The 25,316-nt window shown below is 44.0% G+C and overlaps 2 protein-coding genes across 7 annotated transcripts in view; one reads left to right on the forward strand and one right to left on the reverse strand.

The window, feature by feature from the left end:
- The window catches only part of BORCS5 (BLOC-1 related complex subunit 5), a 47,377-nt gene that overhangs the window by 18,707 nt on the left and 3,354 nt on the right, over positions 1-25,316 (reverse strand). For both annotated transcript variants that reach the window (XM_071661372.1, XM_071661371.1), the window contains one exon: positions 15,851-15,897. The gene's annotated coding sequence lies outside the window, so the exon portion shown is untranslated. The remainder of the gene's footprint in view (positions 1-15,850; positions 15,898-25,316) is intronic.
- On the forward strand, positions 5,357-24,229 carry LOC139748324 (uncharacterized). Of its 5 annotated transcripts, none has more exons than XM_071661365.1 (10): positions 5,358-5,676; positions 16,636-17,936; positions 18,185-18,349; positions 19,181-19,347; positions 20,101-20,209; positions 20,506-20,603; positions 21,145-21,258; positions 22,260-22,377; positions 23,205-23,360; positions 24,037-24,229. In XM_071661365.1, exons 2-10 carry the CDS (start codon positions 17,090-17,092, stop codon positions 24,129-24,131), a joined length of 1,869 nt encoding a protein of 622 aa, XP_071517466.1. In that variant the 5' UTR covers positions 5,358-5,676; positions 16,636-17,089; the 3' UTR covers positions 24,132-24,229. The 5 variants fall into 5 exon arrangements, with proteins under 5 accessions (XP_071517468.1, XP_071517466.1, XP_071517469.1 ...); XM_071661363.1 differs by having other exon boundaries at positions 5,360-5,676; positions 23,202-23,360; positions 24,037-24,228; XM_071661364.1 differs by having other exon boundaries at positions 5,360-5,676; positions 16,639-17,936; positions 23,202-23,360; positions 24,037-24,228.

A 25,316-nucleotide genomic window follows, 5' to 3' on the forward strand; every position in this document is an offset into this window, starting at 1 on the left:
GGACGCCATCAACGCCACCACCATCATCAACTGGTGACGTATAGGGATCAATGTGACGTAATAGAGATCAATGTGACGTCATGGGGATTGGGGATCAATGCGACGTAATAGGGATCAATGTGACGTAATGGGGATCAATGTGACGTAATAGGGATCAATGTGACGTAAGCGCAGTGCGACAAGAACGTATCCCGTCGCAGTTCATCTATGTGACACACGCGCGTGCGTGCTTAAAGACACACGTCGTACACGTATAAGATGGCTAGTGTATGCTGTCCTTCGTTCCATTTAACTGTGAGGGGAAGCAGGCGGTATGCGGCGGGAGTCCCCTCCCCCCCCCCCCCCCCCTCTCCTTCCCAACCTAGTGGCGACGCGGGGTGCCAACAATGCCTCCCCCACACGCAGGCCGCCTGCCCCCGGGCAGCCAGGCTGTGGGCCCCCCACAACCCCGCTTCTCATGTCTAAATATTGCTGGATATTTTCTTCGTGTCACTAGCGGCCACAGCTGGTGCAAGGGGGGGGGGGAGGGCCTCCACGTGTCTCACAATTCCGCCATCATTTCCGGTGTGCAGCCCTGACCGTAACGGTACAACGCGTCGCTACAGCTATAACGTAAGATTTCGTTAACCACAGATCATACCATCGAGGGAAACACACACACACACACACACACACACACACACACACATTTTCCCCTTCACTCGTATCACGTCTCGCTCGACCAACACAGCTTGAGCGATGGCACGTCGCTGCCTCAACACCCACTTGCGACGTGGATCTCACTACATCGTGATGGCTACGTCGCGTTCTCTCACCACGTCTGAGAGGGAAACCACACAGCCATAGCTGGGTAAACAGCCCGACCCCCTTTTTTTTTAAGACCAGCACAGAGGATCACAGGAACGTTCCATGGTCGGAGGTGCGACACGTCGCGCGCCTGGGCTGACGGGATCACTCGATCTGGGAGGCTCACACTGACGACAGGGGTGAGGCCACCAGGCCAGGGCAGGTGGTGGCAGGGGTGAGGCCAGGCCCCGTGCGGGCAGGTGGTGGCAGGGGTGAGGCCAGGCCCCGTGCGGGCAGGTGGTGGCAGGGGTGAGGCCAGGCCCCGTGCGGGCAGGTGGTGGCAGGGGTGAGGCCAGGCCCCGTGCGGGCAGGTGGTGGCCGAGAACCGACATTCTTGGCAGGCCGAGGCACCAGAGTCTGGTGGTACGCCAAGGTTCCTCCTTCAATCATGATCCTTGATCCTCGCCTCTGACCCCTACACAACACCCCGGACACCAACACCCCCAGAGACGACCAGTGGAGGAGGCGAAGCAAGATGGCCGACCCACAGGCGGGGGGGCATACACCACGCCAGCGGTACACGAATCCCACTTACCATCCCACAACGGCGCCCACAGCTGCTCCTCCCCACCACCCACATCACTACAGAACCCCCCCAACTGCAACTCCACACGAGACACACACACACGAAATCCAAAGCCGCGTTGCAAAATGGAACTCGTTTTCTTCGGGCAAGACCATCCTATACAGGAAAGACTTTAAACCTGGCCTCCGCAGGTGTGTGCAGACCTGAACCTCAAGTGTACAAAGGTTAAGGTTACACAATGATGGGAAAAGCTATGTGTCTGGTGGCTCAAGTCCAGTCACGGGCGAGGGAAAGAGAGGCAACCTAACGGTCAATCCTCGTGTGGCAGGTCCCCCCCCTACACAGAAAAAAAGTGGGAAGCAGCGATCAAACGCGGTGCCTCGGGTCGGGCAAGCCTCAGTGGCGGGGACACACACACACACACACACACACACACACACACAGCTCAACAAGAATAGAGGCTAAAACACGACTTGCAATGCAGGGAGAGGAAAGATGATCTCACGGTGGATACGAACCATGGTACCGAAGGTATACATAGATCCGTGGTGCCACGATCCGCTCCACTCCCCCAGCTCAGGCAACACCCTCCCCAGATAAGCCAGTCCCCCTCCCCCCCCCCCCCCTCCTCAGTAACATGCTGTTGTAACAGAGAGAAAATGGACGTCCACTTGTCTTAGTCCCGATGATGACATCAGCTCCAGGTCTGTCAAAACCTGGAGGCAGTGTGTGACGCCATGGTTCACGCGAGGAACTGTTCACGTGCACGCACGCACGCACGTGTGTGTGTGTGTGTGTGTGTGTGTGTGTGTTGCTAGTCTCCCGCCTGTGTGTGGTGAGGGATGATCATCGTCAGCTGACGAAAGGGAGTGCAATCATGATGTCCAGGAATTCCTCGCTCCTGCTTCTGACTGTATCGCAGCCTTGAAGCCCTAGAGGTCCCCCCCCCTCCCTGTACACACACACACACACACACACACACACACATGTGCGTGCGTGCGTGCGTGCGTGATGAAGTCGGAGAGTCACTCACGAGACAAGATAGCAAGGCAGGAAACCTACACACATTCAGAACACGAAATCTGTCCATATGAATTTCGCAAAACATTATATGCACGAGAGAGAGAGAGAGAGAGAGAGAGAGAGAGAGAGAGAGAGAGAGAGAGAGAGAGAGAGAGAGGATGAAATTGCCACATTTGCATGACCCGACACGTCGTCATGTGGCAACGTCACTCAGGTGCTCCACATAGCCCTTGTGCATGAAGGCACGGTCCTCAGGGTATGGTGGTCTGACCTTTGACCTTACGCTCAGAGGTCAGGCCCTAGAGGTCAGGCCACCATACCCCACCCACCCCCCCCCAAAAAAAATGTGTCGTACCGTCGTGCCCAGGAGACGCTCAAATGGGTCGTACCGTCGTGCTCGCTCGTCTCCCATTTTCTTCCAAGAAAAAAATGACATGCAAGACATTTCAAGGGAGACTATTGTATCGTCGTGATATAAAATAATGGCCATCTAACACACTAGCAACACACTCCATGTACTACATGTACTACTATCTCCATGTACTATTTCACCTTTCGTACACAGCACATGGATGTGTACATCCATGAGTACGTCACGACTGCGTACATTACATAATGTACTACGCCGACACATTTCAATATTCAAATAATATTCCTCTTTCGAAATTATGAGAAAATTAATGAACATGTATAAATAGGAATAGCCATTTATGTCCATGTAATATATATATATATATATATATATATATATATATATATATATATATATATATATATATATATATATGCAAAACCTTCACTTCACCGTGAAGAGATATATGCACAATCACCAATGGGAAGAGAAAATAAAAAACGGTTTTTATTTTCTCTTTCCAGTGGTGACTGTGCATATATATATATATATATATATATATATATATATATATATATATATATATATATATATATATATATATATTCCCTCAGTTTCCTGACAGTCAAGACGCGGAAAAACAATGTTATTCAAAGAATATTTAGTATACGTTCAGTTTTAAGGAGCGTCCTATGACTAAATGTCACATAGTGCTATACATGGAACACACTTCGTAACCTATCTTGCTAGCGACACCGACGGACGTGCTGGCTTCCAGCGACAACGAAGAACCGGACTCTGGTATTACGAGCGAGATAAGAAAACATGGGTCGTTCCAAACTCCACCGTGACCTGATTCTGGGAAAAATTAATAATACGCCAGCACCTGGTACCTGGTGACACAGAACGTTCTCTGTGGCACATAAGGAGACACTGATGCTGCTGCTGCTTCCAGTAGAACGAAACGCAGAATGTCTGTAAACAGTAGCATGTTCCCTACACTCTACGTACTGCACGGGAGTCAACCTAGCACAGACGACTTGGATATATACAGGTAGGTCCCAGACCCGCTGATATATGTGGCCACAGTACACACCAACCCCGACTGCGGCAACCAGTCTTACAAGGAAAAACCCGTGGTGGCGGCGGTGTTGACATTTCACCTCGCAACAAGGTAGCTATTCTATTACATGATCTTAAAAAGGAGACTACTGGTTTTGCAGCTGTGCAGGAACTGTGCCTGGCCTGGTGTCTAAGTGGGTCATCACATAGGTTAGATCACACGCCCCCAACTGCTGATTCTTGGTATTAATCTCTAGTTCAATAGACGGAAATGAGAATACCTTACTATGTACAAAGCAGAGGGAAGACAAGTTAGCAAAGCGTAAGTTAGAAAGGGCGGCAGCCCCTAGTATTTCTCCCCACTCTAGACTTCTTCCACGTAAATCACTAATACCATAAAGACCTCTTCACAATCAAAAATTGTTTCAGGTATCACAGAGGTGAGAATTCGGTCTCCACTTCCCGTGAGGCTCGGTGAGACCGAAAGCAAGACTAACCGCTTCACGAACTATGGATATTACGGCCACTTTCCCCCAACTCTTCCCAACTCACAATTTTACGGAATCACGTCCCCCCCCCGCGGCTTGTACACACAGTTATTCTCTGTTATTCTACAATTCATGAGATCAGAGACAATACGGTATGTATTTCTATGTACATTAAAATGTTGATGCACTGGTACTTTAGTACGTGGTCTTACAAATTTCCAGATACATATGCTAAGCAGAAGTTATTCGAGATGTATTTGAAATGGCAACAACGCCACAACTTTCTCCGGGTAAACTGTCCTCTGCGACGCATGAATACACCTCTCTATTTCCGACTCCACCCATTAATCAATTTAGATCCCTTAGATCTATATATAAAGAATCTAGTCTCCTTCTGGCAAACTTAACGTATCCACATGAGCAATAATGGTCCATCGTTTACTTACCTCACGATATCACTGTAGCACAGAATTGACAAAAATACATTAATAACAATTACTTCCAGAATTACGGCCAGAAGAAATACAGCAAATGTGAAGGCCTGGCTCACCTCGCTCAATAGTACCCACTGACAGCCAGCCTTGCGACCTCCTATCACTGCCTCAACCTAGTGATCTTTACACTCTTAAATGCCCTTTACCAGACCTTCTCGTCCATTCTGACAATAAATGGAACACTGCCTTCTGACCTGCAAATATCATTTGCTCAGAAGTTTACGCCCTCAACTTGCAGATCAATAACCTGAAGTCCTTTGTCACCCACTTGTGATACAGCATTACGAAACAATCCTCAGCTTTATTTGAAATACTTTATAAGGTCTAACTCCAAACTGTAATCGCGGTTTAACACTTGAACTTCAGTCTTAAACCCATTCATACTCGTTTTAACCATTACTTGCAATTTCAACACTTGGTTTTTTCAGGTTTTATTTTTTTTTTTTTTTAAAAAAGGCTGTTGGGTTACCTTTTCTCCAGCAAAAGCCCCAAAATGGCGATGAAGTTCGTACCCACCAACAGTAGGTGTGGGCCACGCACAACACACTAAGCAAGTCGTAGGTCGCAGTCACCGAGCCGGCGGGGGTCGTGTTCAACAACAAGGGCTGGTAATGGCGACCCCTTCACGGCGAGGGAAAGTTGCCCCCTCGACACGGCCAGCAACCTGGCAGCGTTCAGGTCTCCAGCAACGGCGGCTCCGGCCAGCCAGTAGTCAGCTGTTGGCCTCACACTGGGCGGGGAGCAGCGCCTGCGAGGCAAAACCCAACCGTTTGTTTATATACAACACGTGTTCCTCCCGCCACCCTCGCATCCTGAGATCCTCTGTCCCATGTGACTAGTTCGACACTTAAGTTTTATACATAATATCTATGGACTATTTCTGAGGTAAGTATCAAATGTTACAGTTTTAAGTGACCATGAACTCGGAATCTTATCTCATTTCTGTGATGTCTTGGTGTAATATTTCTGTGATCGATATAGCCCGATCTGACATATTCGAAGTGGGCTATACCATACCAATCAACATTCTGAAACCTACGAAATACAACGGAACTTGCGCTTAAATAGCGGGTCTCCGTGAATACTGACTTATAGACGGGAAAAGTGAACAAGGAATCCAACATATTCTGAATGCAACAGACTCGTTCTTAACAAGCAGCGTTCAGTAATTGGTATTCGGCTCAATAAACCAATGGGTTTCGACATTCTGGCCAGCGAAGGTCTCAGGGGAAAGACAACAGTTATACGACCTTGAGTTAACTGATAAACGTCTTGCCTTAATTACACGTTTGAAGTAACGATATATCGTCCTTTTTGTGAATATAGATAATTCACCTTCACATTTCTTTAAACAGCGTATCATATCATCAATAAGTACTACATGTGCTATTCTCGTGTACACAAAAACATATATGGCAGTTTGGCGTACATTGTAACATGTGGGGCAGTCTGGTGTACACAGTAACACATTATTACACACATTGTTATTACATTTATCAAAAATTATTCTCATTATTATTATAACAGTATATACTGTTCAGTCAAAATCATGTTGCACCAACCACACTAATACTGACCTGGGACTCACACAAGAGAAAACGTGAACCCACGAGCCTCCACGGTGGAGTGGTGAGGTGAGGCGTGCGTGACCCACCATACATTACACTTTACTGATAGAAAGTGGATGGTGACACGTGAGGCCGATGTTCGGTTCTTCCTAACGCCACTTCGCTGCGTCGGGAAAGGCAATCAATGATTTTATATATATATATATATATATATATATATATATATATATATATATATATATATATATATATATATATATATACCTGTTTCCCTATTCCCGCCTATGTGAGGTAGCGCTAAGAACGGATGGGGACCTACGAAAATCCCTCACTCATCTCCCGTTTCTCTTTGAAAAAGGTTACTACAAAAAATACCCAACACTTCAAGCAAAATTACGTAAACTGGAGCTGGCCACTACATTAAGCAGACGGGACTGTTCTGCAACCATGTGTAGCATGACTATGTGGGACCTGGGCTGGGTCACTACCCTCACTGCTGGGTCGCGTGACCTTGAATGGCGCACGTCCCAGGACGGACGCGCCTGTACCGGGACGGGCGCGTCCGGAGAAAGTCGGGAGAGGACGGGGAGTGGGATGTGTGTGTGTGTGTGTGTGTGTGTGTGTGTATGTGTGGGTGGGGTTGGTTGGAGTCCGCGGTCTCAAGTTGGTCATGGTACCCGATGCCGGTGTCTGTACGCTGAGGGTTTTGACGCCCTTGTCGTACAACGTACGCCCGCACGACGCACGTCCGCATGAGGGTACGAACACTAGAGTGGTGGGTGAGGGTGGGAAGGTGTGTGGGGAGAAGGTGCGACTCTTGAGCACGGCTGTGCGACCCGTGTGGAGGATTCAAGGTATGCCTTCCGATGCAGCCGCTGGGGGTGTGTCTCCTCCTCCGTCTCCGAACGCGTAACTCTCCCTCCCACGCTCGACTCCTCCCTCCTCCACCATCACACCATACCATAAGATCACCATAACACAAACCCTCACTTCGAAAGCTGTGCTCTATGACAATTAAGCCATGGTGATGATGATGATGATGATAACGACACGCTTAAAAAAAAAATCTTCAACTTGCTATCTCCCCGACCGTCAAAAATATTCACCTCGCGAACCATGACAGTGTCTCTACACACACAAAATATCTTCCCCCACCCCTCCCCCGGATGCACGTAATACAAAGCCGTAATCTGTAGAGTCAGTCAGGAAGTGAAAGCAAAGTAGCCGACATAGAGTATGTGTGATCCGGTGGTGGTAACACACACACACACACAGCGCGGAACTCTTGCTGCCGCTAATGTTTACTTCGGGGGAAAGTATCGTACGCTGGTGCGGGTGCGTATCCCCGGAAGCATAATTACTTAAGTGATCCATCCAGAAAAAGCATAATGACTGTGTACCTCGGAAGCGGCATAATCAGAGAATTGTATCTCTCCCTCTGTAGGAGCATGATCACTGGAATGCCCTGCAGGGAGCAGGAACGGCGGAGCATAACTTGAAATTCGAGGTTTAACACCCACGACTTCATCATACACCGAGCATGGGTGGTGGGTGGTGGAAGCCTTCACGTTCGGCCAACACGCTGCTCCTCCCCGCCCTCCATGATAAAGGCAGGCAGGCGCCATGCCACGCAGGCAGGCAGGCAGTAACCCACTTCCTGAAGTTTCTCTCTCCCGGCAAACACCTCAAATATGACTTGTAAGTCATCACGTCTGCAAAGCAAAGTCATGTAAAAACCCCTCTCTCCCTCCCTCACTCACTCAATCACGAAAACCATCTCGGGCAAACATATCAACCTATGAAGAACATCTTCGCATCACACATATATTCAAGAACATAATGCCCTTCTAAGACCCTTCACGAATTAGTGTAAGGATTCACTATTATCTTTAGTTAAATTTTTTTTTCCTTTTTTTCCAAAAGAGGGAACAGAGAAGGGGGCCAGGTGAGGATATTCCCTCAGAGGCCCAGTCCTCTGTTCTTAACGCTACCTTGCTAATGCGGGAAATGGCGAAGTTTGAAAGATATATATATATATATATATATATATATATATATATATATATATATATATATATATATATATATATATATATATATAATGTGTCAAACCAGACGTCAGAACACAGAAATATATATATAAGGGAAAACTACATTAGCATAAAAGAAAGTTCAATGTGGAAGAGATCTTATACAAACTTAACAAGAAAGTCACTTCCTAAGTTTGTCTTCCTTTTTTTTTTCATTTTCCATGAAAACAACCAACTTTCTCTTGCCATTCGTTCCCGTCCACTGTGCCACGTCCCACATCTGTATGAAGTCCTTCCTCTCTGTGACCCCGACCACCGATGCCGCCACTCCAGTCTTGGCCAACCACGCACCTCCCACGACCCAGCCATATGCTTCAATATATATATATATATATATATATATATATATATATATATATATATATATATATATATACTTTCAAACATAATCAATGTAAACTAAGAGGTTATGGTGTGTAAACCAACTAATGAGCAATATTCATAATTATCGCAATCATCCCATCCACAATGAAAGCATAGATAGTACTTACCGTAACCATTATATATCACTCAGGCTACTATCTTTACGTGCAGTGGGGGAGGGGGACTTAAATCAACACAAAACTACAAATGGAAAACAATAAATAATTCCGAGTTGTGCCGAAATGGAATACAGTTCTGGTGAGCGAGGATCAGTGTCGAGATCGTGACCCGTAATAATAGCCAACTTTCACTCGGTGCCGAAGCAAGTATATATATATATATATATATATATATATATATATATATATATATATATATATATATATATATATATATACACGAGTTTGTGTGTGTGTGTGTGGTGTGTGATTAATGATTTGTCGCCAGATGTGTTTGATAAAGTTTTGTTTATCAGTTTTATTCAAATACTGTACAGGATCTATGTATGCCTACTGTCCATGAAGTAACTTAACAAATGCGTTCAATGACGATCACTTTGATTAATATATTAATTCATAAAATTGTATTGCTTAGGCCTAACGACTTTCTTCAAAGTTCACAAAGTTCAAAATTCACAAATTGTATAGTTAGTTGGTATTTTCTTTAGTGTTGCTGATGGATATGGCTAGAATTTGCCGGTAAACATTGCAAGCCGCTCGGATGTTATACGATTCCAACACAACCCCGGGGCGCCGTTGTGACAACCCATCATTACCTAGCATTATACATCCGGGAACAACCATTACCCACCACAGCGGACTGCCGTCCTTCACAGCAGTTCGTACAGTTCCCAGTCCTCTCTCTCTCTCTACTCTGCTTCGCGGAGCCTGCCATGTCCAACCTCAGGTCCTTTACACACACACACACACAGGCCGCCGCTGCCCAGGAAGCCACCTGGCGGCCATGACTCACACCAACCGCTACAAATAACGCGGAAGGATACCTACCACCACCACCACCTGACTCACACACTTAAATATTTAATCAGAAGTGAATCAGGGCGCTCGAGATGCTTCGCCCTGAACAAATCGCACCGTGAACTGCTCTGTGTGTGTGTGTGTGTGTCTGTGTGTGTGTGTGTGTGTGTGTGTGTGTGATGACAGAACGGGTGACCAGATGTGTTATACATCTAATACCCAGTAACACACTAACAATACTACATAAGGTGTTCTTGATAAGAACGAAGACGAATGGGGAACGAACAGCAGGCGACTTATCGCGAACATATAAAGACCTGGATACCAAACTACAAAATTGGCAGCCGTAAATAAGCCCACACACAATTTCCTCGCTACACTGCCCATGGCCATGCCAGGGCCAGCCGGCGGGTCATGACAAAGTAACACCCAGCGTGACATACTCCGCTGTCAAACAGCATGGCATGTTTCGCAGTCAAACAACTTGTGACATGTTTACGCTATCAAACAGCTTGACTTACGACAATGGCCCAATTATCGTACTATAATTAGGACCCAGTGATGGTTGAGCCCAATTAGGATCCAGTTGTGTAATTATCATAACTAATGCAATACCACAGCAATATATATATATATATATATATATTTTTTTTTTTTTTTTTTTTTTTTTATACTTTGTCGCTGTCTCCCGCGTCTGCGAGGTAGCGCAAGGAAACAGACGAAAGAAATGGCCCAACCCCCCCCCCCCCATACACATGTACATACACATGTCCACACACGTGTATACATACCTACACAGCTTTCCATGGTCCACCCCAGACGCCTCACATGCCCTGATTCACTCCACTGACAGCACGTCAACCCCTGTATACCACATCGCTCCAATTCACTCTATTCCTTGCCCTCCTTACACCCTCCTGCATGTTCAGGCCCCGATCACACAAAATCTTTTTCACTCCATCTTTCCACCTCCAATTTGGTCTCCCTCTTCTCCTCGTTCCCTCCACCTCCGACACATATATCCTCTTGGTCAATCTTTCCTCACTCATTCTCTCCATGTGCCCAAACCATTTCAAAACACCCTCTTCTGCTCTCTCAACCACGCTCTTTTTATTTCCACACATCTCTCTTACCCTTACGTTACTTACTCGATCAAACCACCTCACACCACACATTGTCCTCAAACATCTCATTTCCAGCACATCCATCCTCCTGCGCACAACTCTATCCATAGCCCACGCCTCGCAACCATACAACATTGTTGGAACCACTATTCCTTCAAACATACCCATTTTTGCTTTCCGAGATAATGTTCTCGACTTCCACACATTTTTCATGGCTCCCAAAATTTTCGCCCCCTCCCCCACCCTATGATCCACTTCCGCTTCCATGGTTCCATCCGCTGACAGATCCACTCCCAGATATCTAAAACACTTCACTTCCTCCAGTTTTTCTCCATTCAAACTTACCTCCCAATTGACTTGACCCTCAACCCTACTGTACCTAATAACCTTGCTCTTATTCACATTTACTCTTAACTTTCTTCTTCCACACACTTTACCAAACTCAGTCACCAGCTTCTGCAGTTTCTCACATGAATCAGCCACCAGCGCTGTATCATCAGCGAACAACAACTGACTCACTTCCCAGGCTCTCTCATCCCCAACAGACTTCATACTTGCCCCTCTTTCCAGGACTCTTGCATTCACCTCCCTAACAACCCCATCCATAAACAGATTAAACAACCATGGAGACATCACACACCCCTGCCGCAAACCTACATTCACTGAGAACCAATCACTTTCCTCTCTTCCTACACGTACACATGCCTTACATCCTCGATAAAAACTTTTCACTGCTTCTAACAACTTGCCTCCCACACCATATATTCTTAATACCTTCCACAGAGCATCTCTATCAACTCTATCATATGCCTTCTCCAGATCCATAAATGCTACATACAAATCCATTTGCTTTTCTAAGTATTTCTCACATACATTCTTCAAAGCAAACACCTGATCCACACATATATATATATATATATATATATATATATATATATATATATATATATGAAATGAGGCTCAGAGTGGCAGCGGACTGACATGTTCGTCAAGCACAGAAACATCATGTTTATGACAGTGTCAGGTGGGCAGGTGGTGGAGGCCCTGGTGCCAAGAGCAATATACACACATCTGGCACACATAGTCAGCAGCCAGGCTGCACACCATGCCACCCCCCCCCCCTTCCTCCCTCCTCACGGACCCCAGTGCCCACCTGAAACAACCATCTCCCGTCATATGGAGTGCCAGATGGCTGGTTATGTCACAGATGGACGGGGTGGGGTGGGGCGGTGGGCGGGTGAGGAGAGACGAGGGTGCCAACTAACAAGGGTTTTATTGCCAGGGTATCACAACCCCCCCAACCTCCCCGGTCGCTCACGGTGAAGGTCAACTGCGCTAACCCCCCCCCCCCCCCCCATCACTCATATTCTGCCGCCAACACACACACCATCTGTCAACATGTCGTGCTGGGGCCAACCAGCTGGTGGGGACCAGCTGTGGCCCGTGGCAGATGGAAAAGAGGGCCAGGTTCAGGGGAAAGGATCAGGTAACTCAGGGTTGTTAGCGGTGCTGGTCTGATGATCTAGCCGACTGTTAACCACTCAACGACCATGTCCGGTCAAAGGTCAAATCTAGGCCATCATACCCAGAGGTCTAATTGCCGTGCTCAAGGGTCATGACGGTTCTAAATGAGCCATTAACAAAACATAGGGGCTTTTCATACTCCCATGCCATTATATGCCAGTACTATTGATCGCTGTACTTTCCACAACATCTTCTCGCTAATTACCCGTGCAACACGTTGTCATGTGCCAGTCCCGGTGGTGGAGTGGTGCACAGAGCAGGTAAGTGTGAGAAACAATGCTTCTACACACTAACCCGTCCTCCGGTGACCTCAACACAGCCATTGTTACTAACTCTACTCTCGTTATAACCTTGGAATATATATATATATATATATATATATATATATATATATATATATATATATATATATATATATATATATATATACTGAACCCTACTTGTGTTTTATATCAATCCATCTGAGAAACCACTAAACGCTATGCTATATTACGGAGTAGTCTTGCTTGGCCTCAAGCACCCGAGGCAAAGCTGGTCTCACGGAGAGAACAAAGCACTCACACATCCAACACCCTCACACTACTGCCTGACTGGGCCAACCCCACCATGCGTGACTCCACAACCTCACCCTCACTCTGCATGACCGATGTGCCATCCTAGCGCAACCCAGCAAACTAGCTAGCTATCACACGCAGTCATAATAAAAGAAAAGTGAGGATAGAGGCAACGGGTTGTGGATGGTTGCGAGGGATAATAACATATATACATGGATACTAAGAGGGTAACTTTGGTCTTGCAAGTCATAAGGTAATGATGGGTTACGGTGGTTGGTCATTTAGAAAAAAAATATATATAACGCCGATGCGGTCGGTGCTGTCCTTGTCAAAAACGAACCCATAAGTTTTAAAGGCAGTGGGTGGCGAGAAAAGTAACCACTATGCGCAGTGGGTGGCGAGAAATATAACCACTATGAGCAGTGGGTGGAGGGAATAGTAACCACAATGCGCAGTGGGTGGAGGGAAAAGTAACCGCTGGACGATGTTACTGGCGAGAAAAGTAGATTCTAAGTGCAGGAAGCGGCGAGATAATCAGCCGGTCGCGTAGCAACACATCCCGACAATGAACGCATTCAAAGCAGCAGGCGCCTGCAAGTGGGCGAGACTCACTTTGTGTTGTGTGAAGGTTAGCTGTAGAGAGCTGTGGATGGCCAATGCAGCGGTCCAGGGAACATGACGTGTTGCCTGTCGACCAAGTCAGACCTTCCCTCGTTGTTGCTCTGTGAACCATCAATACACCGAGCGTGATCGAGGCAGCCTATCGAAGCTTACGTTACAATACCCACCAACTTGCTCACCCAAACTATGAACAAAGAATATTTCCTTCTGTAACACATCAGTACAATATACCTTCATATATGGACACGGACCTATATATATATATATGTATATATACATAGAATTTACGCATGTTTTCTCATGCGTCGTACCACAATGTCTGACTTCGATTGTACACCCTCGTGTCATTTTCATACTATATAACATCCCTAGATTACAGATTAATCACCAGGTTCTTGATCAACATATCCAGTTAATCTACTGTTGTTCATATCAACATGAAGTTTCAAAATCAATGGTCGATTTATTCCTGATATGCCGTCTTCAGAAACCTATTGACTCCTGAAGAGTTTACAACCGATAAATCCAGCAATGCTTAACCATTCACAGCTCAATAAATACTAATAAGATTAAAATGAAAACCACACAAGTTTGCAAGAGAATAAATCCAGTGATTTGGCCTGTTTACAAGAACGACGCGCCCAATCTAGTTCAATTAATCACAAACCTTCAGTTTAAACATAAGTAAATCTGGTTTAAACACTTTATACGTGTATAAAATAAACAAGTTCCCTCCTAACTGAATGCATCAAGTTAATTTAAAACTAAATCACTGTAGTCAGTAAATATCTAGTGATTCGTTCAAGACAAGAGGACAAATTCTTCATGGAAAAACATTATCATTTTCTTTGACTGTATGCAAGTCCTGTAATGTACAAGTTCACGCTAATTCAAACATGACGGGTACATTCAAACTGTCATATGAACGTCAGCGAGACTGCATATCCCGCCACCTCCATCACCAAGACGTATGTGGGAGGTGACGCGCGCCAGAACATAAGACCTGCAGGCTCGTTAGCACTTGATTTTACAACACCATATGACACCATACAGGTGCAACTGGTTGGCTGGGGTTACCTAGCTAGAGCCAGGAGGAAAGGATGGGCGTAATTACTGGTTTTAATACCTCAAGGCGCTACCCTTAAGTACGACGGTACGACCCTTGGGCATGATGGCACAACACCTGGGCATCGACTCGAGGGTATCATGAATGAATTTGGACTTAGCCCTTAGGGGTCAAGTGTGAGACCCAACCATCTACTGTTTTTCACTGTCGTGTTCAATGATCATGCCGTCGTGCTCGGGGGAATTATAACCATGGCTATGGTGGCGTCAGCTGGAGTATAAATATTGACAAGTTTGGGACCGATTCCAACAGCTTGGACTCGACTGTAGTTTAAGTCAGACACACAAGGCTGCGAGATCTGAGTGTCTTGCTAGGCTGCAAGTTCTGAGAGAGTCTGACTAGGCGGCAAGTTCTGAGAGAGTCTCGCTAGGCTGCAAGTTCTGAGAGTCTCGCTAGGCTGCAAGTTCTGACAGCGTTGCAACTCATTAAAAACACTTGACAGCAGAACAATGCAGGCAGCGGGTGAGATGCCAACACTATGGCGATATATATGCACGATGTGGCTCAACCTTGAGCCAAGCACAAGGTTAGAGGTCAGTAAGTACACCACTCGTCCGAATGTTAAATCAAGAACTGAACAATTAACTTCCGATATGTTCATTCACTCTGGGAAATACAACGCAACGCCCAGGGCAAACAAGAATTCCAAGGCCATACATGCACCCATTGCATTTTTTCGTCCTTGGCTCCAACGTAATGTCATGTATCCTAGGCTGCTGGTCAAGACATCAATCAAGTCTGTGTCACGCAATTCCTCGTGATTAGGAGACCTACCAAAACCCAATAACGTTGCACTAGCCACATGTCACCAGGAACCACCATCTGTCAAACAGACAACAACATTGCTTTTGGGAAGGTACTAATCATCTCGTTTGGCCAGCAGTAATGATGAAACTGGGAATGGAGAGAGTTTTGGAACATCGGCAAATTTAAACCTGGATTTGGTTGACGCTGAGGCCTGAGAAACAACAACAAATATAATCCACAGTTGTGATTACAGCCGCTCGTCACACAGGGGTTTATACCAGATCAAGTTACCACTAAGTTAAAAAAAAAAAAAAGTTTTGAAGATAATCCACTTCTGTGGAGGGAAAAACTGGTGGTACACTTACCTCGAGGCCGAGGAGCGTATCAGACACTGTCACCGAGAGTGTGGGATCTGCCAAGAGAGAGGAGAGAAAAATATATACATTAATCACGAGCATGAACACTTTCTGACTCCCAAGGCTACATGGACGCTCACAGAAGCGCCAGATGCAAACACAACGAATACTCTTACATTCTCACCACTCTCTCTCTCTCTCTCTCTCTCTCTCTCTCTCTCTCTGTATCAAATCTTCACTTACAAGATGTACAACTGCCCTACGATGAAAAACACATATATGTTAGTAAGTTTAGCTCATACTGGTGTCAAAACCATATTCCCAAGTAGTTAACATCAAAGTTTATCGGACAAAAAATTATTAAATAACCTAAACATTTGGTTTCATTTATAAGCAACCACAAGCACTCCTCCACCTCGACATATATATCTAACTTTACATAATTTCGATACATTTCATCCTCCCTTAGCTTGCACGAGTCTGCATTTGGAAAGGCATATATTTCGCATGTGACGTCTGAAACCAGTAACGCAATGGGAGTGGTGTGGTAACACGTGACGTGACAAGATTTACACTCGCACAGTCTGTAACACTCGGCACCTCATCTTCCCAGGCTGTGACGAAACACGTCACAACTTCCTGTTACACTATAACACTGAGTTACGATGCATTTTGACAATGACGTCATTACATTAATGTTTGTAGTATCCATTAGCAAAAGCCTATTGGATGAACACTTCAATAAGCGATGAATATGTACATATTTCATATTCCTAATTTTTTTTTTTTTCCAGAAGCAATGGGCAGGAGTCTTAAATCTGTGCTTCACTACAGCATAGCCAGACTTCCTTGAAGACTGTACCTCAAGGGATGACAATACTACCTGAACTCCCTTATATAAGTCAGCCAGTAGTTATCCATATTCCCACCAGGAGTATCGAAGTGTAATGCAAGTGACTTATAAAGTGAGGCGAGTGGAAAAAGGTACGTATTAACCATTGTCAGTGAGGGATCCCATGGCCGTAAAAGTAACAAACTCTGCCACTGTAAACAAGAGATGTACTGCAAGACAGTAGTTGTTGTTCCAACACAAGAGCGTCTTATGGCTGCTCCTTGAGGATCACCACTTGTGGTACAGACCTTAATACATCACAGTTCCCATAGCAGGGGCGTGAGGTTGTTGTGTGGGGTTGTGAGTGAACATGAGAGTGAGGCTGTGTGAGTAGCGGAGGCCAGGCCCAAACAGGGATGACAGTGAGGATGACTGGGTCACTAAAGCCCGTGTATGGTAGGGTGATGAGGTGGCCTATCATGAGATACGTGTGGACGGTTATGCCTCTCCTGGCCACAGTGCCTGCGGGTTGTGTGCTGGCCTCGCCACCACAGCCCCCTCCACCTCACCACCACCCGCCGACCACAGTGCCGGCGCCCTTGGACACCCTACACAGCCCGCTGCTCGAGCTGTACCCGTCTGTCACCCCCAGCATGGTGGAGGCGGCCTCCTCCTCCTCCTCCACCTCCCATCGCCGCCCGCACCACCACTCAAGGGGCGACCGCACCAGGAGTCGGAGCTTCGCGAGCGGACGGCACAACCATGGCAGGCTCTGGACCACCCGACGCCACTGGAAGATACGCAACCTAAGCAAGTGGTCCGCTAATCTCCAGGCGCTGGACCACCACAGTGGGCGAGGATGGACAGACAGAAGGGAGGAGGACAGGGGAGTGCTGGACCTGGGGGAGACGTGGCCCATGTGGGGGCAGTGGCAGGTGACGGGTGAGGATGGGATGACCCAAGTGGTGCCATCAACAGCCCTCACCCAACCATTGCAACTACTATCATCCACACCCTCCACCACCCTCACCCAGCCCCCACATCCACCTCCCCGCCACACCACACTTAGAAGGGGTAAGCACGGCTCGAAGCAGGTAGGAGCACGGCCGCCAACACCACTCACTGCCGCTCTACCACCCACTGGCCTGCCGCCCACATCCCCCTCCACTCTCCCGCCGCCCACCCCGCTGGCCGAGGATCCGGCAGTGCTCCAGGCTCCACAAGACCTCCTGTACAACAATGTATACGACAGACAATCTCGATGTGAGTAGCATGTCAGGTGTTGTCACTCTTAAACCCCTTTCCACAACAGTATGACCCTTGGGTATGATGCCCTGGCCTTTGACCTGACCTTTAGGCATCAGATCATCACACCCAAGGGTCGTGCCATCGTGCTCAGATCACAACATTACATTCTAATGAGCACCAAAAGTTAACTGAAGCAGCTCAAAGACCAGTTAAGAGGGGAACCACCACTAATCACGACTCTCCTGCATCCCTGACCCCATCAGGGCTCGCCTTGGACCGCATCCTCCGCATGCTGACAGCAGGTGTTGATGGGGAATGTGATGCTGGGGACGGTCGCATGGGGATGTGCATGCTGGAGGCCCAGTGTCGACGGTCAGGGGGAACACCCACCTCCTCCTGTGCCTCCAGCTACGCCATCTGCTGCGTAGGTAAGGACGACCAAGCCACCAGGCATAGTATATTCCTCCTTCATACACCCTCACTAGTCAATAAACCCTCACCTGAGTATCGTGTCCAATTTCTATACACACCTGTGAGCTGTGTGCACTACACACACAACTGTGTACTATATGTAAAACACACCTGTGCAAGATGGCACTTCACTTAGTCCTAGAAACAGTGCAACATGCAGGTCTGCTCAGATGGCGAGGCATATCTCATACTCCCATAATGGGGGAGATTATACACATCTGTATAAATCAATATTAGTATACATACTGTCTACCTATTACTCTTCAGACTCTTGTTTCCGTTTCCATGGAACATATCGAGAGTATCTAACTTCTCAGTTTACTGAAGTCTATAATTGACTGATGTCCAGAGCACTAAACACTGGCTGCTACACTAAGGGCATTTCCTAATTTTCCACATTTCCATAATAATGATTTGTCAGCATCCTTTCCTTTCAAAACAAATAATTTTTCACAGATGGCAAAGTTACATTTACAAGTTGAGACTAGTATCTAACAAATATTTAAGATCACAAATAATTGCTTATACTGGATGCTGGTATTCTAAGCTCAGTTAGAGTTATAAAATGGATCCTTAGCCTGTAAGGTACTTCATTTTAATCACAGTAATAATCCTGGAATTGTAATTGTATTGCACTGACCCTTGGGACTTACCTAAATCACACAACTGTCTACACTCTAAAGATTGTTCCCTGGACCCTGAAACATTATCCTGGCCCTTAAAACTATAACCGGAGCCCTGGGATAAAATCATGGATCTTGGAAAGTGATGCTACCATGTGCTTCCAGCTTACCACTCAAACTGTGGGTCTGAGGTGAGCAGCAACAGGACATACTGGGTTTCCCCAGCAGCAGGCAAATCAGACGTCACCACCAGTGGTGGGACATGTACTATTCGCATCAAGAAAATATCCTCTTCCATATGCTACATCAGACTAGATCTCATCAAGTTTAAGGTACTGTCACACCATAATATTCTAAAACATTATAATTTTTAAGCGCCACTATTCCAAAATATTACAAATTCTAAACTAACCTAAAATTTGGTTTAATAGTGCTTGTTTTTCCTTTTCTTTATCAATGATTCTTTGGATCTATGATGACTCAGAAAAATGTGGTGACTCCAATGGAACATGTATGAGAAAAGTAGAGTTCTCTCATTTGACCACAAAAGCAATAACAACAGAAGAATTCATATTACTCATTTTGAAGGGGTGTTCTGAGCACTGTGATGTCCATTACCTTAAGTAGGCTATATTTGAATTTAAACTTTTTTCACATCAGTTCTTATTTTCTTTATAAATTTATGAACTGTATCATCACTTTAGTCTGGTGGGTTTGATAGGAAAGCATAAAAATTTGTGTCAGTTTATACAATTCACCTCATCAGTCTAAGATAGAGGTGCTTACTCATACTTGCAAATAAACTGATGAATTTATTACTGAATTACTAAAAAGCAAATGTTTGTAACAATATCATAAAATCCCCATCTCTTGTTCTATGCTCATTTCTCTGAATAGGAATGCTTCTTGGGTTATATAAAGGTAAAACTGAATCAATAGCTTTAGACCTACTGTTTAACTTCTAATCATCCATTTGTTCACATAAAGTTGATATAAGCTATGCTGATGAAGTCCCATTTAATGTTCCATCAAAAATGACTTATTTCAACTAAAATTCCTATGACCTCTCATTTGTAATCCAACAGCTAAAGTCCCCAGTAGATGGTAACTGCATGAGAGACCACCTTGTTGTATCAGGACAAAACATAAATGCGTTCATGCCCAAACTTTGTGGTAACAACTCTGGACAACACTGTGAGTATAGAGCAACTTTCAAACTACAATAAAGAGAACATCTTTTTTCTGAAACCATTTTGAATAAACAAAAAGGCTATATCCATTTACGAGAAATAATCACCTATACTTTGCATTGGATATACAAGAAAGCCTATGCTTCATGGTGCCCATTATATACAGAAACCAAACTGTCGTAACTGGAAACATGGTAAACTCTGTTGAACTATATGAATATAACCTGTATACAATACCCTAATCGATGGGGCAGATGATATACCAACAATAAAGCAGATTGGATACAATTCTTTCCACAGTGTACATCGACGCTGATACAGTCTCTGGTCCGGTGGAGCTCAGTATCACTACTGTTGGGGAAGGACTAGAGAGACTGTGGGAGATTGAAATTTCTCAGGTAAACACTGACATCAACTGAGTATCCACTTTTTAAGGCCCATACCAAGAAGGGGACCAAATTAAGATTTATTCATGATTTACTAACAGTAACCTACATTAATATTTTTCAATATGCTAAACACAAACAGTACACCAAACTTAAACCAAATGAAGGAAAACAAAGGCCACATCAACCAACATACACAAAATGCACACTAGGTAAGAAAGCCTTTGTTTTTCATTTGCTCAGAAATGAATCATTACTTTTGCCTAAATATGGAATAAACAATAGATACTACATAATGCCAACACTACTGATGCAGTTACCATACAAAAGCACCAGTAATTCTTCAGAGTAGGTAATATTCGCAACTGTGCTGTCTCTTTCCATGACACACATGACAAATATTAGGACCTTCCTATAAGCTACCCCTCACACAAAAAATATGAAGGCTGCAAATGCCATATTCAAGTGTAAATGAAAAGATACAAGAGCCATATTCTGATATAATCTACCATGAACTTTTTCTTTATTGAAAATCCAAATTTCTCTACTATAGATTGAGTGCAGCAGCACCCATCGTCCACCTGCAAATTGTCTACAGTACCACATTGGGACGCAAGGCACCTTCTCCTCCTTCAACTATGATCCTGAAGAAAATGCTCAGTACCTGGTTTGTAATGACCGTTATCAGTTTGCTATCACTCTTATAAAGCTCTTACGCATGCTATCAATTGTCCAAATGCACAAACATCCTTCAAAACAATGTTAACAAGTAATATGGAATCATTTTAGAAAATCAAAATCAACTTTTTCTATATTTGCACAACGAAACAAAATCCATCCATAAGCAAACCGATGGGTTCAATCATCACATGAAAACTTGCATCCAAGCAGAACAGGGTATGGAAAAAAATGAGCATATTTAAAAACTAGACCTGAGGGGAAAAGTATGCATAGATAAAGCCAAAGCTTTGGAAAAAGGAAAAAGCCACAAAAAGTGAATATGTGAAATTGACAGATTGCTTGTAAGGGAAATTCCTGGAGATGTGAATCAGCAGACATGTGCATGACAAGGGTGGGAAAATCTGCAAAGGCCAAAAAAGGCAAATTACTATAATGAACAAGAGGTGATGAAAGAAAGGGATAATATGAGACAGAAAAGAAGAATGTGGGGACACAAGAATAAGATAACACCCAAGGGCAAAGGAGAGTTTAAAAATCTATGTGATGCAGGACAGACAATGATAAAAAGAACAGGGCTGTACACAAAACATGAAGTAAAACTTGGGAAGAAAAGGAACTTTAGCTGGAAGTCTGCATTAGACTACCTGCTAAAGTTCCATGGTTCCTGCAGATAACCATATGGGTTTGAATCATTCAAGAAAAAGATGCATTCTTTAACACTGCCTTGCTTAGCCCTCTTAATGCTGTACTTAATCAAAAAAAAGACAATATACAGTGCAATACTGTCTGTAGCATGATGATACAAAGATACTGGTAGCACATTTAACAAGAATACCAGAAACCAAATTCTGTTATTTTGCTTTCCATAAATTGCAGTCCTAGTGTTATTCAACAAAATCAAACATAAACAGTTGTTTAATAGCTACTTTAACATAAACTCTTGCAGATTATCAATAGCTAATTCAACACAAAACTTCTTCTTTTCAGAACAATCTCAATTACGTGATATGCATCCGAAAAGAAGCTGGGTTTTGTTCCATAGTATATCAAAATCCCTCATCAAACAATACATCCTTTGAAATAGCCAACTTACAGGCTAGTCCCAGTAAGTAACCGAATCAAATTTACTGTTTATATAAATTTTATGACCTTCTCTCTTATGACATGAAAAAGCATCATAACAGAAGATTAAGTGAGAAAGGCCTTGACTTACCCCTGGAGAAATAAAAACTTCTGATGGAAGCACTAAGCCAAGACAGCACCATGCACTCCAAAGCCTGGTATCGCCAAGCACTACAAAGCCTGGTATCACCAAGCACTACAAAGCCTGGTACCAATATGTGCTGGCTTTCAACACCACATTTATATAGTGCTTTGATGCAGCTAGATCAGTTTATCATCATCAAATGGATTTTTATCATCAAATAGATAATCATCTGGATTGCTAAACTCCTCATCGCTACGGAGCAAAAGTGCTTGATTGCATCTACACTTTGCAGTCTACTGTGACATTCTCTCCATGCCACTATTGAAGGGTAACAGAAAAAGTTAACAGTTGTATAAATAAGCCTTTGGCATCCTGTGCCACCATCATAGACCACCAGAAATTCAACTTGGTGCAAAAGCACAGATTGTAGATCTATGTAAGGTCCCCACCACCAAACAAGAAGAGATCTACAAGAAGTGTGATTAAAAGATTAAACACAGGGATAATTTGCCTCTTATGAACCACTTATATTTACACTGTGACTAAAATTTGTGTTAACTTTTTGTAAATTGTGGGGAAAGCATTCCTTTCCTTTTTCATAAATTTTTCTTCACAAACAGTAAGTAGCTAATGTTGTATTGTTGTCTCTTTTGCAACAGTTTTTGCTGCCCAATTACTAACCCATTTGTTGTGATATGGCCACCTTTCCTCTACCTCTTCAGCAGGCTTGGTGACTTCAGCAGTACCTGCAGGTGAAGCAGGTGTTGGCATCATACAATGTCCTAATGATTACCTTATCATGGCTGGGACCAGATTGTGTGGAGACCGTCTGAATGATGGTTCCAGTAATCCACAACCCACTAACAACGGCCCTGTCATAGGTAAAAATTCTGTTCATTCACAGCTGATTAGATTAACATAACAATTTCTTCATAAGGTCATATAGACAGGTATTTACTAAGCTAGTCCAGTAATACCTAATTAGTTATTGGTTTGGCCTTTATCAACTGGCAATTTATACCTAATTTTTTCTGGTCTAGCCAGCTTTGACAAGCTGATAACACTTTGTAATCAACACTTCATTTTCAATAAATCCACCTTTGACATTTCAAAATATCGGTTCATGTACACTACAATATGTCAATCAGTACATGGCCAGTGTAGTGTGCTTACAAACTCCTTATCCTCAATCAGCCTTACATTTTCCTTTGAGAAGGTAGGGAGGTCAATTGCTTAAAGCTTGTTGAGTAATTCTGGTCTGTACAATATATGTTTAGGCGCTTGTGTTTGCTTGGGGAGAGGTGACCTGCAACCCAGCTGTTGAGGTGTAAGATGGGTCAGTTTGTTATTTCTACTTTGGAACTGATGGTGGGTTATGGAATAGCTTCACAAAGATGGATATAGTTCTGTTGCAAAAGCTGAGTGCTGAACATATCAAGGTGTGACAAAATTAGAAGTATTTCTGTTTTGTTGTGCAAGTGATAAATGTTTCTGATTACTAAGCTGCAAGTGATTTTTCTATACCAACTTATATCTAAAATAATTTTTCATTTGCAGATTCAACCAATGGTCCCTTCATCGTTCAATTCACCAGTGATGATCAGTACACTGGACATGGCTTCCTGTTGTCCTTCCAGCAACATCCATGTTAAACTATACTGTTCTAGGTCTGAGCTGACTACTAATGTGATAAAATGCTAAGTCTTACATTGTATAATTTCCTACAAAAAATATAGTTATTTTAGTACAACTTTTTAATTTTTCCTACCATTTTTTCTGTTTCATACTGCCCAAGATATACTTATTTAAATCCGTCAGATATGTATGAAGTTTTTGATATATTTTGATACCAACCTTTTAGTGTAACAGAAATAGGAACAGGAATACTCAACTGAGCCAGAGGGGAAAAAAACGCTTGGTTCCTTCTTATGTTCACCCTTTTCAAAAGTAAATACAGTTGGAAGGTTTTTCCAACCCCCAATCTTCTATGAAAAGGAAGCTACATGAGGGCAATACAGTATTCTCTCTCCCACTCGTAGTGATCAAGTGCAAACAAAGATTCCTTTTCCCCGCCAATCATATTAAATGTTTGTCTTGGCATCTATCGCATCTTTCTTAGGTCTTCACAAACACCTAATGTGATATACATAATTACCATGAGACCTACAGAATCTTTAGTGAAGAGTAAATTTCAACACACGTGAACCTATGAAACTGATCCAAACACATTATCTAGGCTACTAAAAAGAGACCACAGCACCAGTATATATGTCCTCACGTATGAAAATGAGACCTTTCCAGCACTGAATCTGTGGTGAAGTACGAAAAAATGAATAATCATAAAATTATATTAAAATCTAACATGATTCAGCAAAGATAACGATGACACACAAAAGATGAGGATATATATGTGGATGGAAATGGGTTTTAAGCTGAAGGTTTGCAAGTTGGCGGTACATTTTCAGGGCTGTATATCAGATATTTTGTATGTCATTCTCCTGGCCACATGTGACTGAAAATATTAGGGTTGCAGACCCATAGACAAGAATACTGAAAATTAAGATGAATCTTGATGCTCAGGAAGATGAAGTTTTAATGGGTTCTGTTAAATCTTTACATGCACATCACCTACTCTTATTTCAACTTCACAATTTTCAGAAAATATTATGATCACCGTATCAAACATCATTCAATTAAATACAACATAATGCTTCGTATTATCATGGCAATCACAACAAATAATATACAGCATGTAACACATACAGAATCATCTCCCAAGACTAGTTCTGATGTGGTCCTACACCATTAACTTAACACCCAATGTGTACCTGATACAA

This window comes from Panulirus ornatus, chromosome 73 (assembly GCF_036320965.1).
Source record: "Panulirus ornatus isolate Po-2019 chromosome 73, ASM3632096v1, whole genome shotgun sequence".
Lineage (NCBI taxonomy): Eukaryota > Metazoa > Arthropoda > Malacostraca > Decapoda > Palinuridae > Panulirus > Panulirus ornatus.